Source organism: Squalius cephalus, assembly GCF_949319135.1.
Source record: "Squalius cephalus genome assembly, chromosome: 7".
Lineage (NCBI taxonomy): Eukaryota > Metazoa > Chordata > Actinopteri > Cypriniformes > Leuciscidae > Squalius > Squalius cephalus.
Genome location: NC_137128.1, coordinates 13,906,732 through 13,927,686, shown reverse-complemented (window position 1 = coordinate 13,927,686; position 20,955 = coordinate 13,906,732). Strand labels below are relative to the sequence as shown.

The following is a 20,955-nucleotide window of genomic DNA, read 5'->3' as shown; positions in this document are numbered from 1 at the left end:
CTAGCAACCATTTTACAAGACCTATATCTCTGCACCAGAACATCATAAAGAGATGGGGTTAAGACAAGTTTGACTCAGGGCAGCAAACAGCCATTCATGAGACACCACAACACTTGCTAACCCCGCCCTAGCAACCATTGTCAAGCACCTTAGCAACCAAAATCCATAGAGGGATGTCTTTCATTCTGAATGTCACAGAGGAATGGGAGTTGGTTTATATCATTCATACTGACAAGCAGCCTTTAGAGTTTCATGATTGGCAGCTGCCAAGCCATTCCCTAGCAACCAAACAAAGTACCTTAGCAACCATTTTGCAAGACCTATTTCTCTGCATCAGAACATCGTATAGAGATGGGGGTTGGCTCTTTTGACTCATACTAGCAAAGAGGAATTCCAACATGCTACACATGCTAGCTGTGAATAGCTACATGCTAATAGCGATTAGGTAAGTGCTAAATCATGCCAAGAAAATGCTAAGAACTGCAATAGTAATCATCAGTGACAACTACCAACCACTTAGAAACACCATAGTAACCACCCATAATACCTTAGCAACCACCCTGAACACCCTAGCAACTGCCTAGCAACCGCCTAGCAACCACCCAAAATACCCTACCAACCACCTAGCAACACCATAGGAACCACCCAGAACACCCTAGCAACTGCCTAGCAACGCCCTAGCAACCACCCAGAATACCCTAGCAACCGCCTAGCAACCACCCAGAATACCATAGCAACTGCCTAGCAACGCCCTAGCAACCACCCAGAATACCCTAGCAACCGCCTAGCAACCACCCAGAATACCCTAGCAACTGCCTAGCAACGCCCTAGCAACCACCCAGAATACCCTAGCAACCGCCTAGCAACACCATAGCAACCACCCAGAACACCCTAGCAACTGCCTAGCAACACCCTAGCAACCACCCAGAACACCCTAGCAACCACCTAGCAACCACCCAGAATACCCTAGCAACTGCCTAGCAACCACCCAGAATACCCTAGCAACCGCCTAGCAACACCATAGCAACCACCCAGAACACCATAGCAACTGCCTAGCAACACCCTAGCAACCACCCAGAACACCCTAGCAACTGCCTAGCAACACCATAGCAACCACCCAGAACACCCTAGCAACCACCAAGAATACCCTAGCAACTGCCTAGCAACCACCAAAAATACCCTAGCAACTGCCTAGCAACCACCCAGAACACCTTAGCAACTGCCTAGCAACACCATAGCAACCATTCTGGACAATCCACCATATTCTGGACAAAGTTTGGCGCGTAATGCGCCCCGCACCGTTTGTCACAGACCCCTGAGTGAAGTGTCAAATCGACCGGCTCATTGAGGAGAGGTGTGCTATGACTTTTCTAAGCGAGCGGGTGTACGATGTTCGCACAGCGGACGAAAAAGCGGCCAAAAAAGTCCCCATTGACTTAACATTGGGAGTTCTAAAAACATTTGAATCCCAACTGCCGTTTTCACACACACAGACTCCAAAGGGCCTGACACCCCTGCATCTCTCCCTCTCTCTCTCCCTCAGAGGATTTATATTATCAAGCAGCCATAAGTAATGGCCTAAAATCTTCATAGCCACACCCTAGCAACCAGTTTCAGCACCCTAGCAACCACTAAGAGCTCCCTAGCAACCACCCTATACCAAAAAAAATAAAAATAAATTTTATTTTTTATTTTTTAAAGCAATATTACACTCGTGGCCTTGCGAAATCACTCCATGCTTGTGCCTATTCGTCCATAGGCACGAGGCCGCAGGCCGAGTGCCGTACTGAACCACCCAGAACACCCTATTCGGCCATAGGCACGAGGCCGCAGGCCGAGTGCCGTACTGAAGGCACTCGCAACCACCCAGAACACCCTAGCAACTGCTTTTTTTTAAAAAATTAAAGCAATATTACACTCGTGGCCTTGCGAAATTGCTCCATGCTTGTGCCTATTCGGCCATAGGCACGAGGCCGCAGGCCGAGTGCCGTACATAAGGCACTCGCAACCACCCAGAACACCCTAGCAACTGCCTAGCAACCACCCAGAACACCTAGCAACTGCCTAGCAACTGCCTAGCAACCACCCAGAACACTCTAGCAACTGCCTAGCAACGCCCTAGCATCCACCCAGAATACCATAGCAACTGCCTAGCAACATCATAGCAACCACCTAGCAACGCCCTAGCAACCACCAAGAATACCCTAGCAACTGCCTAGCAACCACCAAGAATACCCTAGCAACTGCCTAGCAACCACCCAGAACACCTAGCAACTGCCTAGCAACCACCCAGAACACTCTAGCAACTGCCTAGCAACGCCCTAGCATCCACCCAGAATACCATAGCAACTGCCTAGCAACACCATGGCAACCACCCAGAACACCCTAACAACCACCAAGAATACCCTAGCAACTGCCTAGCAACCACCAAAAATACCCTAGCAACTGCCTAGCAACCACCCAGAACACCTTAGCAACTGCCTAGCAACACCATAGCAACCACACAGAACACCCTAGCAACCACCTGGCAACAGCATCTTGCTAAAAACATGCTAGCAACATGCTAATCATGCTAGCATTATGCTACCAACATGTTAATCAAGCTAGCATCATGCTAGCAACATGCTAATCAAGCTAGCATATTGCTAGCAACATGTTAATCATGTTAGCATCTAGCTAAAAACATGCTAGCAAAATGCTAATCATGCTAGCATCTTGTTAAAAGCATGGTAGCATCATGCTACCAACATGCTAATCAAGCTAGCATCATGCTAGCAACATGCTAATAATGCTAGCATTATGCTAGCAACATGTTAATCAAGCTAGCATAATGCTAGCAACATGCTAATCATGTTAGCATCAAGCTAAAAACATGCTAGCAAAATGCTAATCATGCTAGCATCTTGTTAAAAGCATGCTAGCATCATGCTACCAACATGCTAATCAAGCTAGCATCATGCTAATCAAGCTAGCATCATGCTAGCAACATGCTAATAATGCTAGCATTATGCTAGCAACATGCTAATCAAGCTAGCATAATGCTAACAACATGCTAATCATGTTAGCATCAAGCTAAAAATATGCTAGCAAAATGCTAATCATGCTAGCATCTTGTTAAAAGCATGCTAGCAACATGCTAATCATGCTATCATCATGCGACCAAGATGCTAATCATGTTAACAACATGCTAATCATGCTAGCATCATTCTAAAAACATGTTAATCATAGTAAATCATGCTGGAATGTGGTAAATCGTAGTAAATCATCTTAGAATCATGGTAAATCATGGTAAATAATGCTAAAACGTGGTATATCATGGTATCACAACATGGTAATTGTGTTAGCATCTGCCCAGTGGTGAATTTTGCCACTGCAAGCACCATTTCACATTTTCTTCAGGAAATGTACATTCTAGTTATTATTATTCTTCTTATTATTCTGGACAAAGTTTGGCGCGTAATGCGCCCCGCACCGTTTGTCTCAGACCCCTGAGTGAGGCATCAAATCGACCGGCTCATTGAGGAGAGGTGTGCTATGACTTTTCTAAGCGATCGGGTGTACGATGTTCGCACAGCGGACGAAAAAGCGGCCAAAAAAGTCCCATTGACTTTACATTGGGCATTCTAAAAAAATTCAAATCCAAACTGCCGTTTTCACACACACAGACTCCAAAGGGCCTGACACCCCTGCGTCTCTCCCTCTCTCTCTCCCTCAGAGGATTTATATTATCAAGCAGCCAATAAGTAATGGCCTAAAATCTTCATAGCCACACCCTAGCAACCAGTTACAGCACCCTAGCAACCACTAAGAGCTCCATAGCAACCACCCTAAACCAAAAAAAAACATTTTTTTATTTTTTTTTATTTTTTAAAGCAATTTTACTCTTGTGGCCTTGCGATTTCGCTCCATGCTTGTGCCTATTCGGCCATAGGCACGAGGCCGCAGGCCGAGTGCCGTACTGAAGGCACTCGAAATAAAAGATTTTAAGAACTCTATAAAAACTCCATAGTAACCATATTTGACAACTACCAACACCTAGTAACACCATAGCAACTACCAAAAATACCTTAGCGACCACCCTGAACACCCTAGCAACGTCTAGAAATTCTCTAGTAACCACCAAAAAACTATAGCAACCACCCAGAACACCCTAGCAACTGCCTAGCAACCACCCAGAACACCTAGCAACTGCCTAGTAACGCCCTAGCATCCACCCAGAATACCATAGCAACTGCCTAGCAACACCATAGCAACCACCCAGAACACCCTAGCAACTGCCTAGCAACACCATAGCAACCACCCAGAATACCCTAGCAACTGCCTAGCAACCACCAAGAATACCCTAGCAACTGCCTAGCAACCACCCAGAACACCTTAGCAACTGCCTAGCAACACCATAGCAACCACCCAGAACACCCTAGCAACCACCTGGCAACAGCATCTTGCTAAAAACATGGTAGCAACATGCTAATCATGCTAGCATCATGCTAGCCACATGCTAATCAAGCTAGCATCATGTTAGCAACATGCTAATCATGCTAGCATTATGCTACCAACATGCTATTAAAGCTAGCATCATGCTAGCAACATGCTAATAAAGCTAGCATCATGTTAGCAACATGCTAATCAAGCTAACATAATGCTAGCAACATGTTAATCAAGCTAGTATAATGCTAGCAACATGCTAATCATGCTAGCATCATGTTAGCAACATGCTAATCAAGCTAGCATCATGCTAGAGACATGCTAATCATGTTAGCATTATGCTAGCAACATGCTAATCAAGCTAGCATAATGCTAGCAACATGTTAATCAAGCTAGCATGATGCTAGAAACATGCTAATCATGTTAGCATCTAGCTAAAAACATGCTAGCAACATGCTAATCATGCTAGCATCTTGTTAAAAGCATGCTAGCAACATGCTAATCAAGCTAGCATCATGCTAGCATCATGCTAATAATGCTAGCATAATGCTAGCAACATGCTAATCAAGCTAGCATAATGCTAGCAACATGCTAATCATGTTAGCATCTTGCTAAAAACATGCTAGCAAAATGCTAATCATGCTAGCATCTTGTTAAAAGCATGCTAGCAACATGCTAATCAAGCTAGCATCATGCTACTAAGATGCTAATTATGTTAACAACATGCTAATCATGCTAACATCATTCTAACAACATGTTAATCATAGTAAATCATGCTGGAATGTGGTAAATCTTAGTAAATCATCTTAGAAACATGGTAAATCGTGGTAAATAATGCTAAAACGTGGTACATCATGGTATCACAACATGGTAATTGTGTTAGCATCTGCCCAGTGGCGAATTTTGCCACTGCAAGCACCACTTCACATTTTCTTCAGGAAATGTACATTCTAGTTATTAGTGGTGCTTGCTGAAAGCAAGGCATCACTATTGTTATTGCTCATACTTATTAGTGGTGCTTGCTGAAAGCAAGGCATCACTATTGTTATTGCTCATACTTATTATTCTTCTTCTTCTTCTTATTGTTCTGGACAAAAGTTTGGCGCGTAACTCGCCCCGCACCGTTTGTCACAGACCCATGAATGAGGTGTCAAATCGACCGGCTTATTGAGGAGAGGTGTGCTATGACTTTTATAAGCGATCGGGGGTGCGGTGTTCGCCCCAGGGGCGAAAAAGCGCCCCAAAAAGTTCCATTGACTTAACATTGCGACGAACTTTGAGCACTCATAGCTCTGAGCGAGGATTTTGCAGAAACGTGTGATTTGCCACATTTGAAGAGGCTGACAGGCTCTGTAAGAACATACCTCACAATGGGGTAAAAGTTGCACCCCTGGGGGGCAGGAGCGTCCCAAAGTTGTCCCATTGACTTACTATGGGGAAGGAATGTCCCGTGAAACACACATGCTTTTCCTACTATGGTAAATTGCATAGGGATTTTGTAATGAACGTAGCTCTGGATCACAGTGTCATAGAGACAAGGGGGAGGGCTCATCTTACTCAGATGACCAATCAGTCTCTCAGGATCATTGTGAAGCTATCAAGCCACGCCCTAGCAACCATTTAGAGCACCTTAGCAACAAGTCCCATAGACTTCCATTGAAAGAGATCAAAGGGATATCTCAGGACTGAATTGTCATAGAAACATGGGGGTGGTCTCATTTGACTCGGGGCAGCAAACAGCCAATCATGAATCACCTCAACACTTCCTAGCCCCTCCCTAGCAACCATTGTCGAGCACCTTAGCAACCAAAATTCATAGAGAGATATATTCTATTCTGAATGTCACAGAGGCATGGGAGTTGGTTTATATCATACATACTGACAAGCAGCCTTTGGAGTTTCATGATTGGCAGCTGCCAAGCCACTCCCTAGCAACCAAACAGAGTACCCTAGCAACCATTTTGCAAGACCTATATCTCTGCATCAGAACATCATAAAGAGATGGGGTTAACACAAGTTTGACTCAGGGCAGCAAACGGCCAATCATAAATCACCTCAACACTTCCTAGCCCCTCCCTAGCAACCATTGTCGAGCACCTTAGCAACAACAATCCAAAGAGGGATATCTTCCATTCTGAATGTCACAGAGGCATGGGAGTTGGTTTATATCATTCATAGTGACAAGAAGCCTTTGGAATTGCATCATTGGCAGGTGCCAAGTAACTCCATAGCAACCAAACAGAGTACCCTAGCAACCAAAATCCAAAGAGGCATATCTTACATTCTGAATGTCACAGAGGCATGGGAGTTGGATTATATAATTCATAATGACAAGAAGCCTTTGGAATTTCATCATTGACAGCTGACAAGCCACTCCCTAGCAACCAAACAGAGTACCCTAGCAACCAAAATCCAAAGAGGCATATATTCCATTCTGAATGTCACACAGGCATGAGAGTTGGTTTATATCATTCATACTGACAAGCAGCCTTTGGAGTTTCATGATAGGCAGTTGCCAAGCCACTCCATAGCAACAAAACAGAATACCCTAGCAACCAAACTTCAAAGAGGGATATCTTCCATTCTGAATGTCACAGAGACATGGGAGTTGGATTATATCATTCATACTGACAAGAAGCCTTTGGAATTTCGTCATTGGCAGCTGCCAAGCCACTCCCTAGCAACCATTGTCGAGCACCTTAGCAACCAAAATCCAAAGAGGGATATCTTCCATTCTGAATGTCACAGAGACATGGGAGTTGTTTTTTATCATTCATACTGACAAGCAGCCTTTGGAGTTTCATGATTGGCAGCTTACAAGACACTCCCTAGCAACCAAACAGAGTACCCTAGCAACCAAAATACAAAGAGGGATATCTTCCATTCTGAATGTCACAGAGGCAAGGGAGTTGGTTTATATCATTCATACTGACAAGAAGCCTTTGGAATTTCATCATTTGCAGCTGCCAAGTAACTCCATAGCAACCAAACAGAGTACCCTAGCAACCAAAATCCAAAGAGGCATATCTTCCATTCTGAATGTCACAGAGACATGGGAGTTGGATTAGATCATTCATACTGACAAGACGCCTTTGGAATTTCATCATTGACAGCTGACAAGCCACTCCCTAGCAACCAAACAGAGTACCCTAGCAACCAAAATCCAAAGAGGCATATCTTCCATTCTGAATGTCGCAGAGGCATGGGAGTTGGTTTATATCATTCATAGTGACAAGAAGCCTTTGGAGTTTCATGATTGGCAGCTGACAAGCCACTCGCTAGCAACCAAATAGAGTACCCTAGCAACCGTTTAGCAAAACTTATATCTCTGCATCAGAACATCGTATAGAGATGGGAGTTGGTTTATATCATTCATAGTGACAAGAAGCCTTTGTAGTTTCATCATTAGCAGCTGCCATGCAACTCCATAGCAACCAAACAGAGTACCCTTGCAACCATTTTACAAGACCTACATCTCTGCATCAGAATATTGTATAGAGATGGGGGTTGGCTCATTAGTTTCAGTTGGAAAACAGTCTGTACATATCACCATGGTAACTGTGTATTCACACCCTAGCAACCATTTAGAGCCACCTAGCAACCATATTGCAACATATAGAAGCCATATTTCAGCTCCACAACATCTTACAGACATGTTTGTTGGCTCGTATGCAATCATGTACCACACTCTAGCAACCGAGTGGCGAGTTTTGCCACTGCAAGCACCATTTCACATTTTCTTCAGGAAATGTACATTCTAGTTCTTATTATTATTATTATTCTGGACAAAAGTTTGGCGCGTAATGCGCCCCGCACCGTTTGTCACAGGCTCCTGAGTGAGGTGTCAAATCGACCGGCTTCTTCTATTCTTCTTCTTCTGAGCGGAAAAAAATCTGACTCAAACTCCTCCTAGAGCTTTAACTCTACATACTCCAAACTCGGCTCAGACACTCAAACTGTTCTGACTTAGTGTGCTATATCTTTTCAGACTGATCGGACTTACGGTTTTCCTAAAAATGACGATCAAAACTCGGAAAAACTCCCATTGACTTGCATTGGGGAGTTCTAAAAAATTCAAATCCAGATTCAAACTCACCAACCGACGAAAATTCAAATCAAAATACCTTGAAGACTAAACCAAACTGCTGTTCTATATACTATATTAGCCAATGAGACTCATTTAAACTAATGAACTCTAAACTCATACACTTATAAACTAATTAACTCTTAAACTCATAAATTAATAAACTCTGAACTCTTAAACTCATTTAAACTTATAAACTCTAAACTCATTTAAAACTTATAAACTCTAAACTCAAAAACTCTTACACTTATAAACTCATCAATTTATACACTTATAAACTCTAAACTCATAAACTCTGAGTGTGTGTGTGTGTGTGTGTGTGTGTGTGTGTTCACACACACACACACACACACACACACACACACACACACACACACACTCTAAACTCATTTAAACTTAAACTCTAAACTCATTTAAACTTATAAACTCAAAACTCAAAAACTCTTAAAATACTTTAAACTTCTTAAGTTTAAAGCTCCCAGCTCCCAAGCAACTCCATAGCAACCAAACTTGAGTACCCTAGCAACCGTTTTGCAAGACCTATATCTCTGCATCAGAACATCGTATAGAGATGAGGTTTGGCTCTTTTGACTCATGCTAGCAAACAGCACTTCCAACATGCTACACATGCTAGCAGTGAATAGCTACATGCTAATAGCGATTAGTTAAGTGCTAAATCATGCCAAGATCATGCTAAGAACTCTATAAAAACTCCATAGTAACCATCTGTGACAACTACCAACCACCTAGTAACACCATAGCAACCACCCAGAACACCCTAGCAACACCCTAGCAACCACCCAGAATACCCTAGCAACCACCAAAACACCCTAGCAACCACCTAGCAACATCATAGCAACCACCCAAAACACCCTAGCAACCACCTAGCAACACCATAGCAACCACCAAAACACCCTAGCAACAGCATAGCAACCACCCAGAACAACCTAGCAACCGCCTAGTAACACCCTAGCAACCACCAAAACACCCTAGCAACATCCTAGCAACCACCCAGAATACCCTAGCAACCGCCTAGCAACACCATAGCAACCACCAAAACACCCTAGCAACCGCCTAGCAACATCATAGCAACCACCCAGAACACCCTAGCAACCGCCTAGCAACACCATAGCAACCATCAAAACACCCTAGCAACCGCCTAGCAACATCATAGCGAACACCCTAGCAACCACCTAGCAACACCCTAGCAACCACCCAGAACACCCTAGCAACCACCCAAAACACCCTAGTAACCGCCTAGCAACCACCCAGAATACCCTAGCAACCGCCTAGCAACAGCATAGCAACCACCCAGAACACCCTAGCAACCACACAGAATACCCTAGCAACCGCCTAGCAACACCATAGCAACCACCCAGAACACCCTAGCAACCGCCTAGCAACCACCCAGAATACCCTAGCAACCGCCTAGCAACCACCCAGAACACCCTAGCAACCACCTAGAATACCCTAGCAACCACCTAGCAATCACCCAGGACACTTTAGCAACCCACTAGAAACACCCTGGCAACTTTTTAACTTTAAACTACTTCAAACTTTAAACTACTTTAAACTTCAAACTAATTTAAACTTTAAACTACTTTAAACTTCAAACTAATTTAAACTCCAAACTATTTTAAACTTCTTCAAACTTTCTGGTCCGGCTTTCTCAAGCCAACTTAAAGTTTGTCTCGACGAACTTTTTAATCTAGTTATATATTTTAATTGTTGTAAATTGTAATAATATTTCATAATATTACTTTTTTTTTTCTTAAATAAAATAAAATAAATGCAGCCTTGGTGAGCAGAAGAGACTTCTTTTAAAAACATCAAAAATCTTACCGATCAAAAACGTTTCACTGGTAGTGTACTCACCTAAGAAAGTACTGGTTAATATAAGGTAACTACATTGGTTAAGGTTAGGTTTAGGGGGAGGGTTATTATTAGTTATACACCATAGTTATTGCCCAGTTATTGTAATAACTAACTATAATAAGTACATAGTATGTACATGGGGAGCAGGGCTGTAAAATAAAGTGCTACCTGTTTAACTATTGAAAAATGATATTCAAGAGTTTGCACACCCTTTGTAATTAATCCTGTAATTTATTTAATTTCTATAGGACTACCTGAAGGTGTCAGAGACTTTCCGCCAGGTGAGGCTCTTCCACTGGAGTCTAATCTTGTTTACATGCAGGGAATTAGCTTCAGCAAGGGATGCTACATCGGACAGGAACTAACAGCAAGAACTCACCACACCGGTGTAATAAGGAAGCGCCTAATGCCTGTTACCATGTCTGCTCCAGCTGAGAACCTGGACCATGGGGCTGCTCTTGAGACTGAGGGGGGCAAACCAGCAGGGAAATACAGGGCAGGAATCGACAGGCTGGGACTTGGCCTTATACGCTTGGCTCATGCCAAAGAGTCACTCAAACTTAAATCCTCTGATAATACGACGGTGACTTTACAGGCTACTGTGCCTGACTGGTGGCCAAAAAACACTGAAGATAAATGAATCGGAAACACTAGTAAGGTCTACCAGACAGCTTTCATTTTAATGCAGATAATATTTATTTAGAGTTGACTTAAAATGTTAAATATAATACATTTTACACAACAATCTGTTGACAGTGTCTTGATTAACACCTTGTAATAAAATGTATTTCAAAAATGTTTTATTGTTGTTAATTTTCTAAAGCAAATCACATCATGGATGTAAACCAACCTATTCTTATTTGAAAAGCTGGACTCTCAAATAGCCAGAACAGAGCAATTTTTTTTTCTGTTGTTGCAGAGAATAAGCACAAGTCAATATAACAACTCATTTATTTATAGGGGTGAGTGGGGTAAGATGTGTAGCCCCTTTAATCTAGTAAACTAATTCCGTCATGTCATCTTATTAGAAAGGACCAATCATATACAGTTGCTGATAGATACACATTGAAATGGTGTTTTGTACAAGCAAATTTATCTTGGTCTTTGCATATTAATTGCATATTACACGTTGATGAATTGCCCGTGTATAAAGACGATGTAAATTAAATTATTGGACTACAAATTATACTGTAGTCATGGATAAAGCATCCTTCCTGCAAGAGTTCAGTTCCAACCCTGCACCAACACACCTGCCTGTAATTATCAAGCATTCCTGAAGATCTAATGAGCTGCTCCAGGTATGTTTGATTAGGATTGAATTTGGATCTGAACTTTGCAGGGAGGCAGATCTCCAGCAACATGATAAGACATTGTTGGCGTAAACAATGGCTACAGTACATCTGTAACCACATACTTGCTGAGTAGGTTATTTCTTTTAAATAATAATTTCATGACTTTTAAAAAAGTATGTTCTGTAGTATGAACGTGCATGGTATAAATGTAATCCAGATGTAGTACAATCATCATGTCATTGTCATGTGACCTATCAGTGTCAGTTGCATCAGTTCACTGCCATTACAATTCCTCTCCCATGGCCACATGGATAGTAGTGTCCATTGGATTCACACTTTAGAAGCACACTCTGGAAGTTTTTAGTTTGGTTTAAACTAAATCCCCTATCCAACAATTACATTTACAAAAAGGGTGAGACATTAGCTTTACATTAAAAGCTCTTTCATATGCAGCACTTTAAGATTATTGAAAAACACCACTGAAAGTAAAATAATTCCATCTGCTGAAAAGTTGGACGTTGACACCCTTTGTTAAGTTTATGTTAAGTTAATAACTCAATATTTTGTCACCTTGGAATTATAAGATTTTCTATCTGACATTTTTGTAAAAAATGAGTTATTCACATATTCTTACTCTGTAGATAGAAACTTTTTGTTTTCTAAATAAAATATACACAACATAAAAAAAAACAAAAAAAACAACGTAAATAAGTTGTCACAAAGTCGAATGGAATGCAAAAACTTTATAACAATATCTCAAAACTGCTCAGAATGCAGATATAACCTTGTAATTCCAAGGAGACTATTTGTTATGATACTTTTTTTATGACAGCATAAACAACAATGAAAACACAAATCTGTTGTTAAAATCATTTATTAAGACATTTGCCATAGTTGATCTTCCACATACAGTATAGTTATACAATTGTACGAACAGCCTCTCTGATCTCCTGAAGCAGTTCCTCAGGTTTGAAGCTCAGAGCTGAAGGGTCCAGTCTCTTAAAGTCTTCATTGCCAAGCATGCTTTCAAATATCTGCAATACTCTCTGGAGGTCAAAGGCTGCATGGTGAGGGCCTAATGCACACAGACTTTCTGCAAGGAGGTCTTGGCAATTATCTGCATTTCTGGGACATGAATTCAAAAAGGATATTCGAGTATTTGCAATGGTCTTAAGGAAAGAGGCAAACTCCCCATAATCGATTCCTGTACATGATTTCATGATCACCTGAAATAGAATATAAATTAATGTATTATCACAGGAATTCAAAAATTATGTTTACAGTGGCCAAAAATATCTGGCTGAAGATTGACACGGTAACGCTTTACAATAAGGTTTCATTAGTTAACACTAGTTAATGTATTAACTAACATGAACTAACAATGAGCAATACATTTGTTGCAGTATTTATTCATCTGTTTTGACATTAGTTAAAGGGGTGGTTTACTGCTTTTTTTCTTTGTATGATTGTGTTTATGGGGTGCAATATAACATGTCTTCGGGGTTTTTCTTTTTTTTTTTAAGTCTTATTTTTCATAAATTTCACCTTTATTGTAAGCCGCTTTCTCCTCTGTCATTTGTACGACCGGTTGACTTCCTGATTCTATGAAAACACTCCCTCGGAAACAGGCAATGGGCTCAGATTGGTTAGTTGGGCCGGTGTGTTGTAATTGGCTAAACTGCGTAGTGCATGTTGTCCGGAAACTTCACGCCCATTACCTTTACGGGCGAAAGTTGCATGTGCTCCGGTCAAATGTAAATATCAGACCCAGAAAGCGGCAATAAAGAGAGTCAAGCAACCTCCGCAAACACGGCTCTTACAAAACGTTTCTGAATGGTACATTTTTTATTATTATTATTCTATTCTAATCTACTATTATTATATATGTATTTCGATATGATGTTACTTGAAAATGCTACTGCTGCTTGTTAGCTTTTGAGATACGGTTTTCTCCTGATTAAACATTTAATATAACTGAATAAATTACTGAGTAATACCGTTTTTTAAAGTTATTGTTTTAACTTCAGCAGTTTGAAGTTTGCTGTTGCGATTAGGCTACATATATATTTTTTTAACTTTATTGTCTTATACACACAAAATAGCATCGAACTAACTGGCTATAAACAAACAGCGTTGGCATTGGTTTACGTTCTTGATCAAATCGATCGTCATAAAATATACATGGAAAATACATTTACAAAATTAGTGCATAATTACAAATTCAGGTTCAAAATTACGTGTAAGTGGCTACTAAAGCCAGCGCTGGCATTTGTTTACGTCCTTGATAAAACTAAAACATTCCGTCTGAAATTATACATGCAAATACATTTAAAATTATTTAGTCTTACTTACAGGTTGTGGCCCAACAACATGCTGTCTCTGGTTGTAAAGTTGGAACTGCTTCATGTTTTAGTAGCCTAACAGTTTCTTGTTGAATCCGGCATTGAATTCGTGGAGATTCTGGAAGCTGTCTTCCGTAAAATGCGCAGCACAGAGAGCTATTACGATTGAAATTTTCAGGAACATAATCAAACATAAATTTTAGCCATTGTTGGCGAACTACAGCGTCCGTATGAAGCCCGAACACAGAAGACCTGGCAGCTGGGTGAAAATAACACACTTTCGACAGCATGGCTACAGCTCTCCACTATAACTCCTCCTCTAAGACAAAGCCGCAGAAATATGGCCATGCCCCCTTTTTTGCATGGGTTAGTTACGTATAAAACCCGGGAAGTACCTCGTTGTAGTCCCATTCGAGTCGTTTTTGTAGGCATTAAACTTCCTGATTTTTAAAAGTCGATATCTCTGCTTACATTGAACTTTCAGCGCAGCAACTTTGCAGATAATGTTCATGCACCAACAGCAACTTTACACACTATTTAAAATGAAAAAAGTGAAATCACAATCAACCACCCCTTTAATAAAAATACAGCCGTTTATTGTTTGTTCATGTTAGTTCACAGAGCATTAACTAATGTTAACAATGTATTTGTAAATGTTGAAATTAACATGAACTAAGATTAATAAATGCTGTAGAAATCCCGTTCATTATTAATTCATGTTAACTAATGTACATTTATTGTAAAGTGTTACCCTTGACACTTACACCACACTTAATTGTGTTATCACACTTATTCTTGTTTAATTTGTTTGGGCATGTTTTGGTTGTCAAACATTGTGAGCTGAAGCATGTCCAAAATTGTAAAAAAAAAGTAGAGTGAGGTTAGTTCTGAGAAAAAAGGATAATTTGTTTGCAGATGCTATATGGCCAGCACAACCATTGGAAGACAACGCTGCTGTTACCTGTACATGTGAGTGTTTTTATTAGGACTTGTGAGGGTGTCTTGTGTTTCTCTCTCTTGTTTTTACTCTCAAGCTGTAATTGCTCACAGTGGCCTGTTGTATAAAGCTAGTTGAACAAACTCTGAGAGTAGGTTTAGAGTTGACAAAACCACACAAATCCGACCTTGTTTAGATCAGGTTCAGCGGGTTCACAACACTTGGTATAACCTTTCTCTGTCAACTCAGGATTTAACTCTGAAGTGTTCATCTGAAAGTGTCACATGTGCAGGTGATGGGAGAAAAACACTGACATTCTGGATTTGGACGGCAATAAAATCACCAACTAATGTAACAACTAATCCCTGTAAATGTACGACCCCATGAGAAACAATTACCGTCCGAATAGGGCTTTAAGAGTTCTTTTTGGACCACCAATATTTTAACGATTTAAAAAGGTTAAGGTCATGATTTCACAGTAGTACAACACTACACCATATGTGTGTTACCACCATTTGTTGTCTGCTTCAGAGATCTGATAGAGCGTTTGGACCCAGAAACAGTGATGCATGATGTCAGACTTAACAACCTAGAGCCAAAAAATAAACACAGTTACCTGACAATGCTGATGCCAGGTGTCCATAGTATCACGCCATTCCTCAATTTCTCTCTGGACAGAAGAAAGTTCATCTTGCAGGAACTGCCACATGATGTCCAAATTACAGCCATTCAGCCAGTTATGATTGATGGAAATGGTATCCTCCTATTATTAAGAGATGCATTATCGAAACTGAGATGGCAGGCTGGTCAAAGAAGGTTTTTACTATACTATGATAACTAGGGACAGGGTCTTCAAAATATCAAAAATTATATTTTTCTTTACTTTAAGCAAAATATATTTTTTATTTCTTTTGACTTTTGAGTGAAATAAGACCCAAGTTTCATTAGATTCACCCAAATACTGCTAGATATATAATACATTCTAGATATAACATATTTTCTAATCATATAAACAGAATTACGATAGTACAAAAAAAATAACAAAAGCTTATACTATTAGTAGGTTACTTCTATAACCCCGGTTCTCAGATAACAGAAGTGGGGTATCTACTATGGGAACAAATCAGGCGTGACCGACTGCGGAAGCTCTAATTACACCACCAGACTGACAAACCAATCGCTACAGCGATCAGTGTGCCCCGCCTCTCTAGTATATAAATCACTGCAGCCCGCTGTCGCATCATTCTCATGCGATTAATCGCGATTAATCTTTTCACAGCTCTACTTATTACCAATCAACTCCATCTGTGAACTGTTAAATGGTAAATCCAATAATGTTTAATCTTTACAGGAAAGAAAGCGAGAATGACGCAGTAGGGGGCTACAGCCAGTTATATACTAAGGAGGCGGGACTCCCTGATCGTTGTAGCAATTGGTCTGTTAATCTGACAGACGGTCACGCCTGAGGCGCTCCCATAGTTTGAATCATCTTCTGGAGTGTCCAATTTTGCTCCAGGAGGGCCACTATCCTGCAGAGTTTACCTCCAATCCTAATCAAACACACCTGAGCCATCTAATCAAGGTCTTCAGGATCACTAGGCTGTGCTCCACTTTGCTTTTGGGTCAATCTATCTCAAGTAGTCCGATCTCAAGTAGTTTAGTTGCTTGACCATGTCTATTTTTCCTCATTTTTTGAGTGATTACTTCTATGGTATTGCAAAACATCAGGTTTAACCACAGTGGCTGTCTTGTCATGGCCCACAACACATTTTGGGTTATATAGAAGTTTACAGAAACCTCATTATCTCAGTTCAGGATCATCAGCTCAGGTATTAGCTGCTTGAAACAAAAAAATATCTCTAGTGCACATTACATGGTACATGTACATATATACATATTTTGGACTTTAAAGAGACTCTAACATAAACACTTTTATAGAGAGTATAGAATGTATAAAACGTAATGGGCAGAAAAATGTACAATGACAATTTTAGTAACAATATACTATAAATAAATATTTTGAGCCCTTAAACCACTCTTACCTCTAAATCTAACCTTAGCCATTTCTTTAAAATATATACAGTATAAAGAAAAACATAACAGACAAACATATGTAATCACAATTGATTTATTACAAAAATGTCCAAATGACGATGTTGCATTCGCAGTCTGTTTATAATAGTTTTGTTTAAAGTGCAGATGAGTAATCACTGAAAATCTTATCCAATGAGCCAATAAGCATTTGATATCCCTGACACAATCTTTTGTTGTAAAGTTTCTTGAGGCTGCAAATTTTGCATTTGTAAGTGCGGGATTTTATGTTTCCAGTCACTGCTGAGGATGGAGATGAAGATCAGTGATTAAAGGCTTGAATTTGGGTCTGTTCCTCACAATAATATGGGTTCTGAAGATTTGGATTACAAATAAAATGTATTGTTTTTATGATAATTTTGTTGTGTTTTTGTATTTTTGCAAAATTGTTGCAAATATTTTAAGCAATATTGTTCCTCCAAGTACATGAGAAAGGACATTGGCCCTCCAGGACAAGGATTGGACACCTCTGTTCTAATACATCTTACATATTTGGACACCATTAAACCATTATTACTTACCAAATTGTAAACTTGATGATGCCAACCACTAGGTACAAAGATTATCTCCCCAGCTTCTTGAATGATCTCTAAAGGCTGACAGGCCTCTTCAAACTGTGCATACAGACCTTTGTCTTGAAGTATGGTTGCTGTTACATCATAGGCTAAGTTGCCATGACAGTCCCGGAGGAACTCCTCTTGGCCTGGAGGGTACAGGAGCCATTTCTTACGTCCGCAGATGTTGGCAGACCAACTGTAAGAGCGAAACACATCTGCATGGAAAGGTGTCCTAGAGGCAAGAACAAAAATGTTACTTTAGACATCCAAAGGTGTGACAAGTAGCTAACTTGACATATTTCTGCAAATGCACACCAATTTATTTAAATTTAAAAAACAGTTAAATATAACATAAAATATGTTTAAGCACACACAATTAGTAAAATACAATTAGTAAAATATTTTGACTTTATAAAACAAACAAACAAACAAATATATCATTTGGCAAGGAGTGCACAAACTATATTATAATGCCTTATAATTACATTGGGGTTCAAAAGCCTGAGAACACTTGTGAAAATGCTTCTATAATTTTTCAATTTAATATAACACTTCATAACAAATACTATATATATAATATATATATATATATATATATATATATATATATATATATATATATATATATATATATATATATACAGTGCTATGCATAAGTTTAGACACCCATACTAAAGTTGACTAAAAAGAGGAATAAAAAATAATCTTTTGGAAACTGAACTTAATGCCTTAATTAAAAAAATTAGGAAAAATCCAACCTTTAAGGACACCAATTTTCTTTGTGAATGAATAAATGTTCTTCCTTAAAATACAGGGTGCATAAGTTTGGACACCCCTATGTTAAATTCCCATAGAGGCAGGCAGATTTTTATCTTTAAGTATTTTTTTTTTTTTTTTTTTTAGGATACTATGCATCCTGATAAAGTTCCCTTGGCCTTTGTAATTAAAATAGCCCCACATCATCACATAGCCCTCACCATACCTAGAGATTGGCATGGTTTTATTTCAGTTAGCCTAATAGCTAGTTTGATTTGCATTGCGAGATGATCTTATGGAAAGTACCCCATGCCAATCTCTAGGTATGGTGAAGGCTATGTGATGATGTGGGGCTATTTTAATTCCAAAGGCCAAGGGAACTTTATCAGGATGCATAGTATCCTAAAAAATAAATAAAAATAAATACTTAAAAATAAAAATCTGCCTGCCTCTATGGGAATTTAACATAGGGGTGTCCAAACTTATGCACCCTGTATTTTAAGGAAGAACATTTATTTATTTACGATACATTATTTATTCACAAAGAAAATTGGTGTCCTTAAAGGTTGGATTTTTCCTAATTTTTTAAATTAAGGCATTAAGTTCAATTTCCAAAAGATGATTTTTTATTCCTCTTTTTAGTCAACTTTAGCATGGGTGTCTAAACTTACGCATAGCACTGTATATAAATGTGTATACCATATTTTTTAGTAGTTTGTCTGTCCTCGTTGTGCTTTAAAGACAACATATTTTAATTATTTAAGAATGTTAAGAGCGTTTTGTGTATTTCAATGGAATGTGAACTTTTGTGCAAATTACTTAGAAATAATGCAGAATCATAAATAATATTTCTTCACTTAACATCATAATGTTCCTTTGTTGTACATTTAGGTTTTCAAAATACAAAAACTGACCAGACTTTCAACGTGGACACAGACTTTTATACCCAACTGTATGTGGACATTTATTCATACGGTACCATGACCCCTTAGGTCCCATGTAGACAAAACGATAATCATCCACTTCAGATGTGTCCCAATATTCATTCAGCCAATCAGAGGAGAAGTAAATTGGGTTCTTGTAAGTATTATGCTCAGGAAAGTTCCTAAAATGAACAAACATAGTTGACATGTAAACTTCCTTGATTTTACCACAACGTTTCCAAGCTAATCTAATTCATTCCATTCAAAACTACTACATGTTGTGCAATAACCTAGGTTATATGCTTTTAAAGAGCTGTACCTCTGCATATGCCAGTCCTTTAAGTAAAGACATCCTTTGGGTGAAGAATGCCCATTCTGTATGTACTCCCTCCAGTACTGGATAAACTCCTTAAAAGGCATGATCTGCTTCGGGTTGGAATTGTATTCTTTTGCACTGCAGTTTGCAACAGGAACAGGAGTCTCATCTGTATAATAAAATGAGGCTATTTATAGTTAGCCTATAACATATTAAGGACATAGTTATACATAGGATATGCATTAGGATACATGATTTGTTATCGTTTTGGTACTATTTTACAGCTTTTAAAAAATTGATACTCACCAATATGACATTACAATCTTTTAAATAAGTACATTTAATAATCAGTCAACAGCAATGCAAAATACATGTTTCAAATGAACATAGGGAAATGTTAGGCTACATTTCTGCAATGTGCAGTCATCACTTTTTTTTCTGTGGACAAATGGCAGAAGCAAAAAAGATGTAAATAAAAAATAAATAAAAATCTAAGTAAATCTATTTAAAATCAGGCCTGATGGCTTCACGGGGATGGCTGGGTGCACCTTGCCCAGTTACTGTACTCATGATGAGCTTGTCCCTCCCTGAGAGTCCATATCTTACATTTTAGAGCTGGAACTTACAATGTGTGAAATGTTAATGCAAGTATAATCAAATATAATAGAATAGCATTCTTTGCTCACCAAATTCATGCAGAAGTCTTTGTAAATTTGGTTTTCCATCAACCGTGACCCAATTTCTTCTGCAGTTCCAATCTTCTGTGAATTTTTTGGAAAACATGCATGGTTGATTCGGAATCAGGTAGTTCTTGAAGAATTTCAAGTAAGGTGTTTCTCTCTCTAAGTACTCAATGAAATAAGAGGAGCAGTGCTGTTGATGGATCTGCCTGGGCATTTTGGCCAAACTGCAGCAATTATGAAAGGTTTCCCTATCCATGACATCTCAGAAAGGAGCTCAGCCTTGTTTATTCACTAACATGATATTTCCACACGTTATTCCATGCTTGATATATCATAATATTAAAAACAAAACCTTAATAACAACTTTAAGTTCAAGATAATATCAACATATAGCCAACAGATAGAACATTTCCACAGCCTCATTCCTTTCCGGTGACCTGTTTGCGTGGTTATATTTAGGCCCAACTAATGTTTCGACGGTGCAACGTTCACGCTTACGGGTAATTAAAATTTCGATACAAACCGATTAATGTTTTTCTATATGCATACAAGTCGAACATAATAGTGTTTTTCTGCGCCAGGTTCGGAAATGGCTATCCAGTTGCCCACCCGGAAAAAACGTGTGCACACCAACTCAGTGATTAACTAACTCGAGTTCGTGCGTAAAGAGCTAT

The 20,955-nt window shown here is 39.4% G+C and overlaps 2 protein-coding genes across 4 annotated transcripts in view; one reads left to right on the top strand and one right to left on the bottom strand.

Moving 5' to 3' along the window:
- The window catches only part of iba57 (iron-sulfur cluster assembly factor IBA57), a 172,858-nt gene extending 160,521 nt beyond the window's left edge, over positions 1 to 12,337 (top strand). For both annotated transcript variants that reach the window (XM_079877092.1, XM_079877091.1), the window contains exon 4: positions 10,633 to 12,337. In XM_079877092.1, coding sequence (XP_079733218.1) covers positions 10,633 to 11,024 — 392 coding nt within the window. In that variant the 3' untranslated portion in view covers positions 11,025 to 12,337. The remainder of the gene's footprint in view (positions 1 to 10,632) is intronic.
- A 196-nt stretch (positions 12,338 to 12,533) lies between these two features.
- jmjd4 (jumonji domain containing 4) lies at positions 12,534 to 20,909 on the bottom strand. Of its 2 annotated transcripts, XM_079877262.1 has the most exons (7): positions 20,805 to 20,909; positions 20,285 to 20,359; positions 19,602 to 19,767; positions 19,339 to 19,464; positions 17,568 to 17,835; positions 15,572 to 15,718; positions 12,534 to 12,902 (listed from the first exon to the last, which is right to left on the bottom strand). In XM_079877262.1, exons 1-7 carry the CDS (start codon positions 20,839 to 20,841, stop codon positions 12,594 to 12,596), a joined length of 1,128 nt encoding a protein of 375 aa, XP_079733388.1. In that variant the 5' UTR covers positions 20,842 to 20,909; the 3' UTR covers positions 12,534 to 12,593. The 2 variants fall into 2 exon arrangements, with proteins under 2 accessions (XP_079733388.1, XP_079733387.1); XM_079877261.1 differs by lacking the exon at positions 20,805 to 20,909 and having other exon boundaries at positions 20,285 to 20,543.
- Between the last annotated feature and the right edge of the window lie 46 nt (positions 20,910 to 20,955).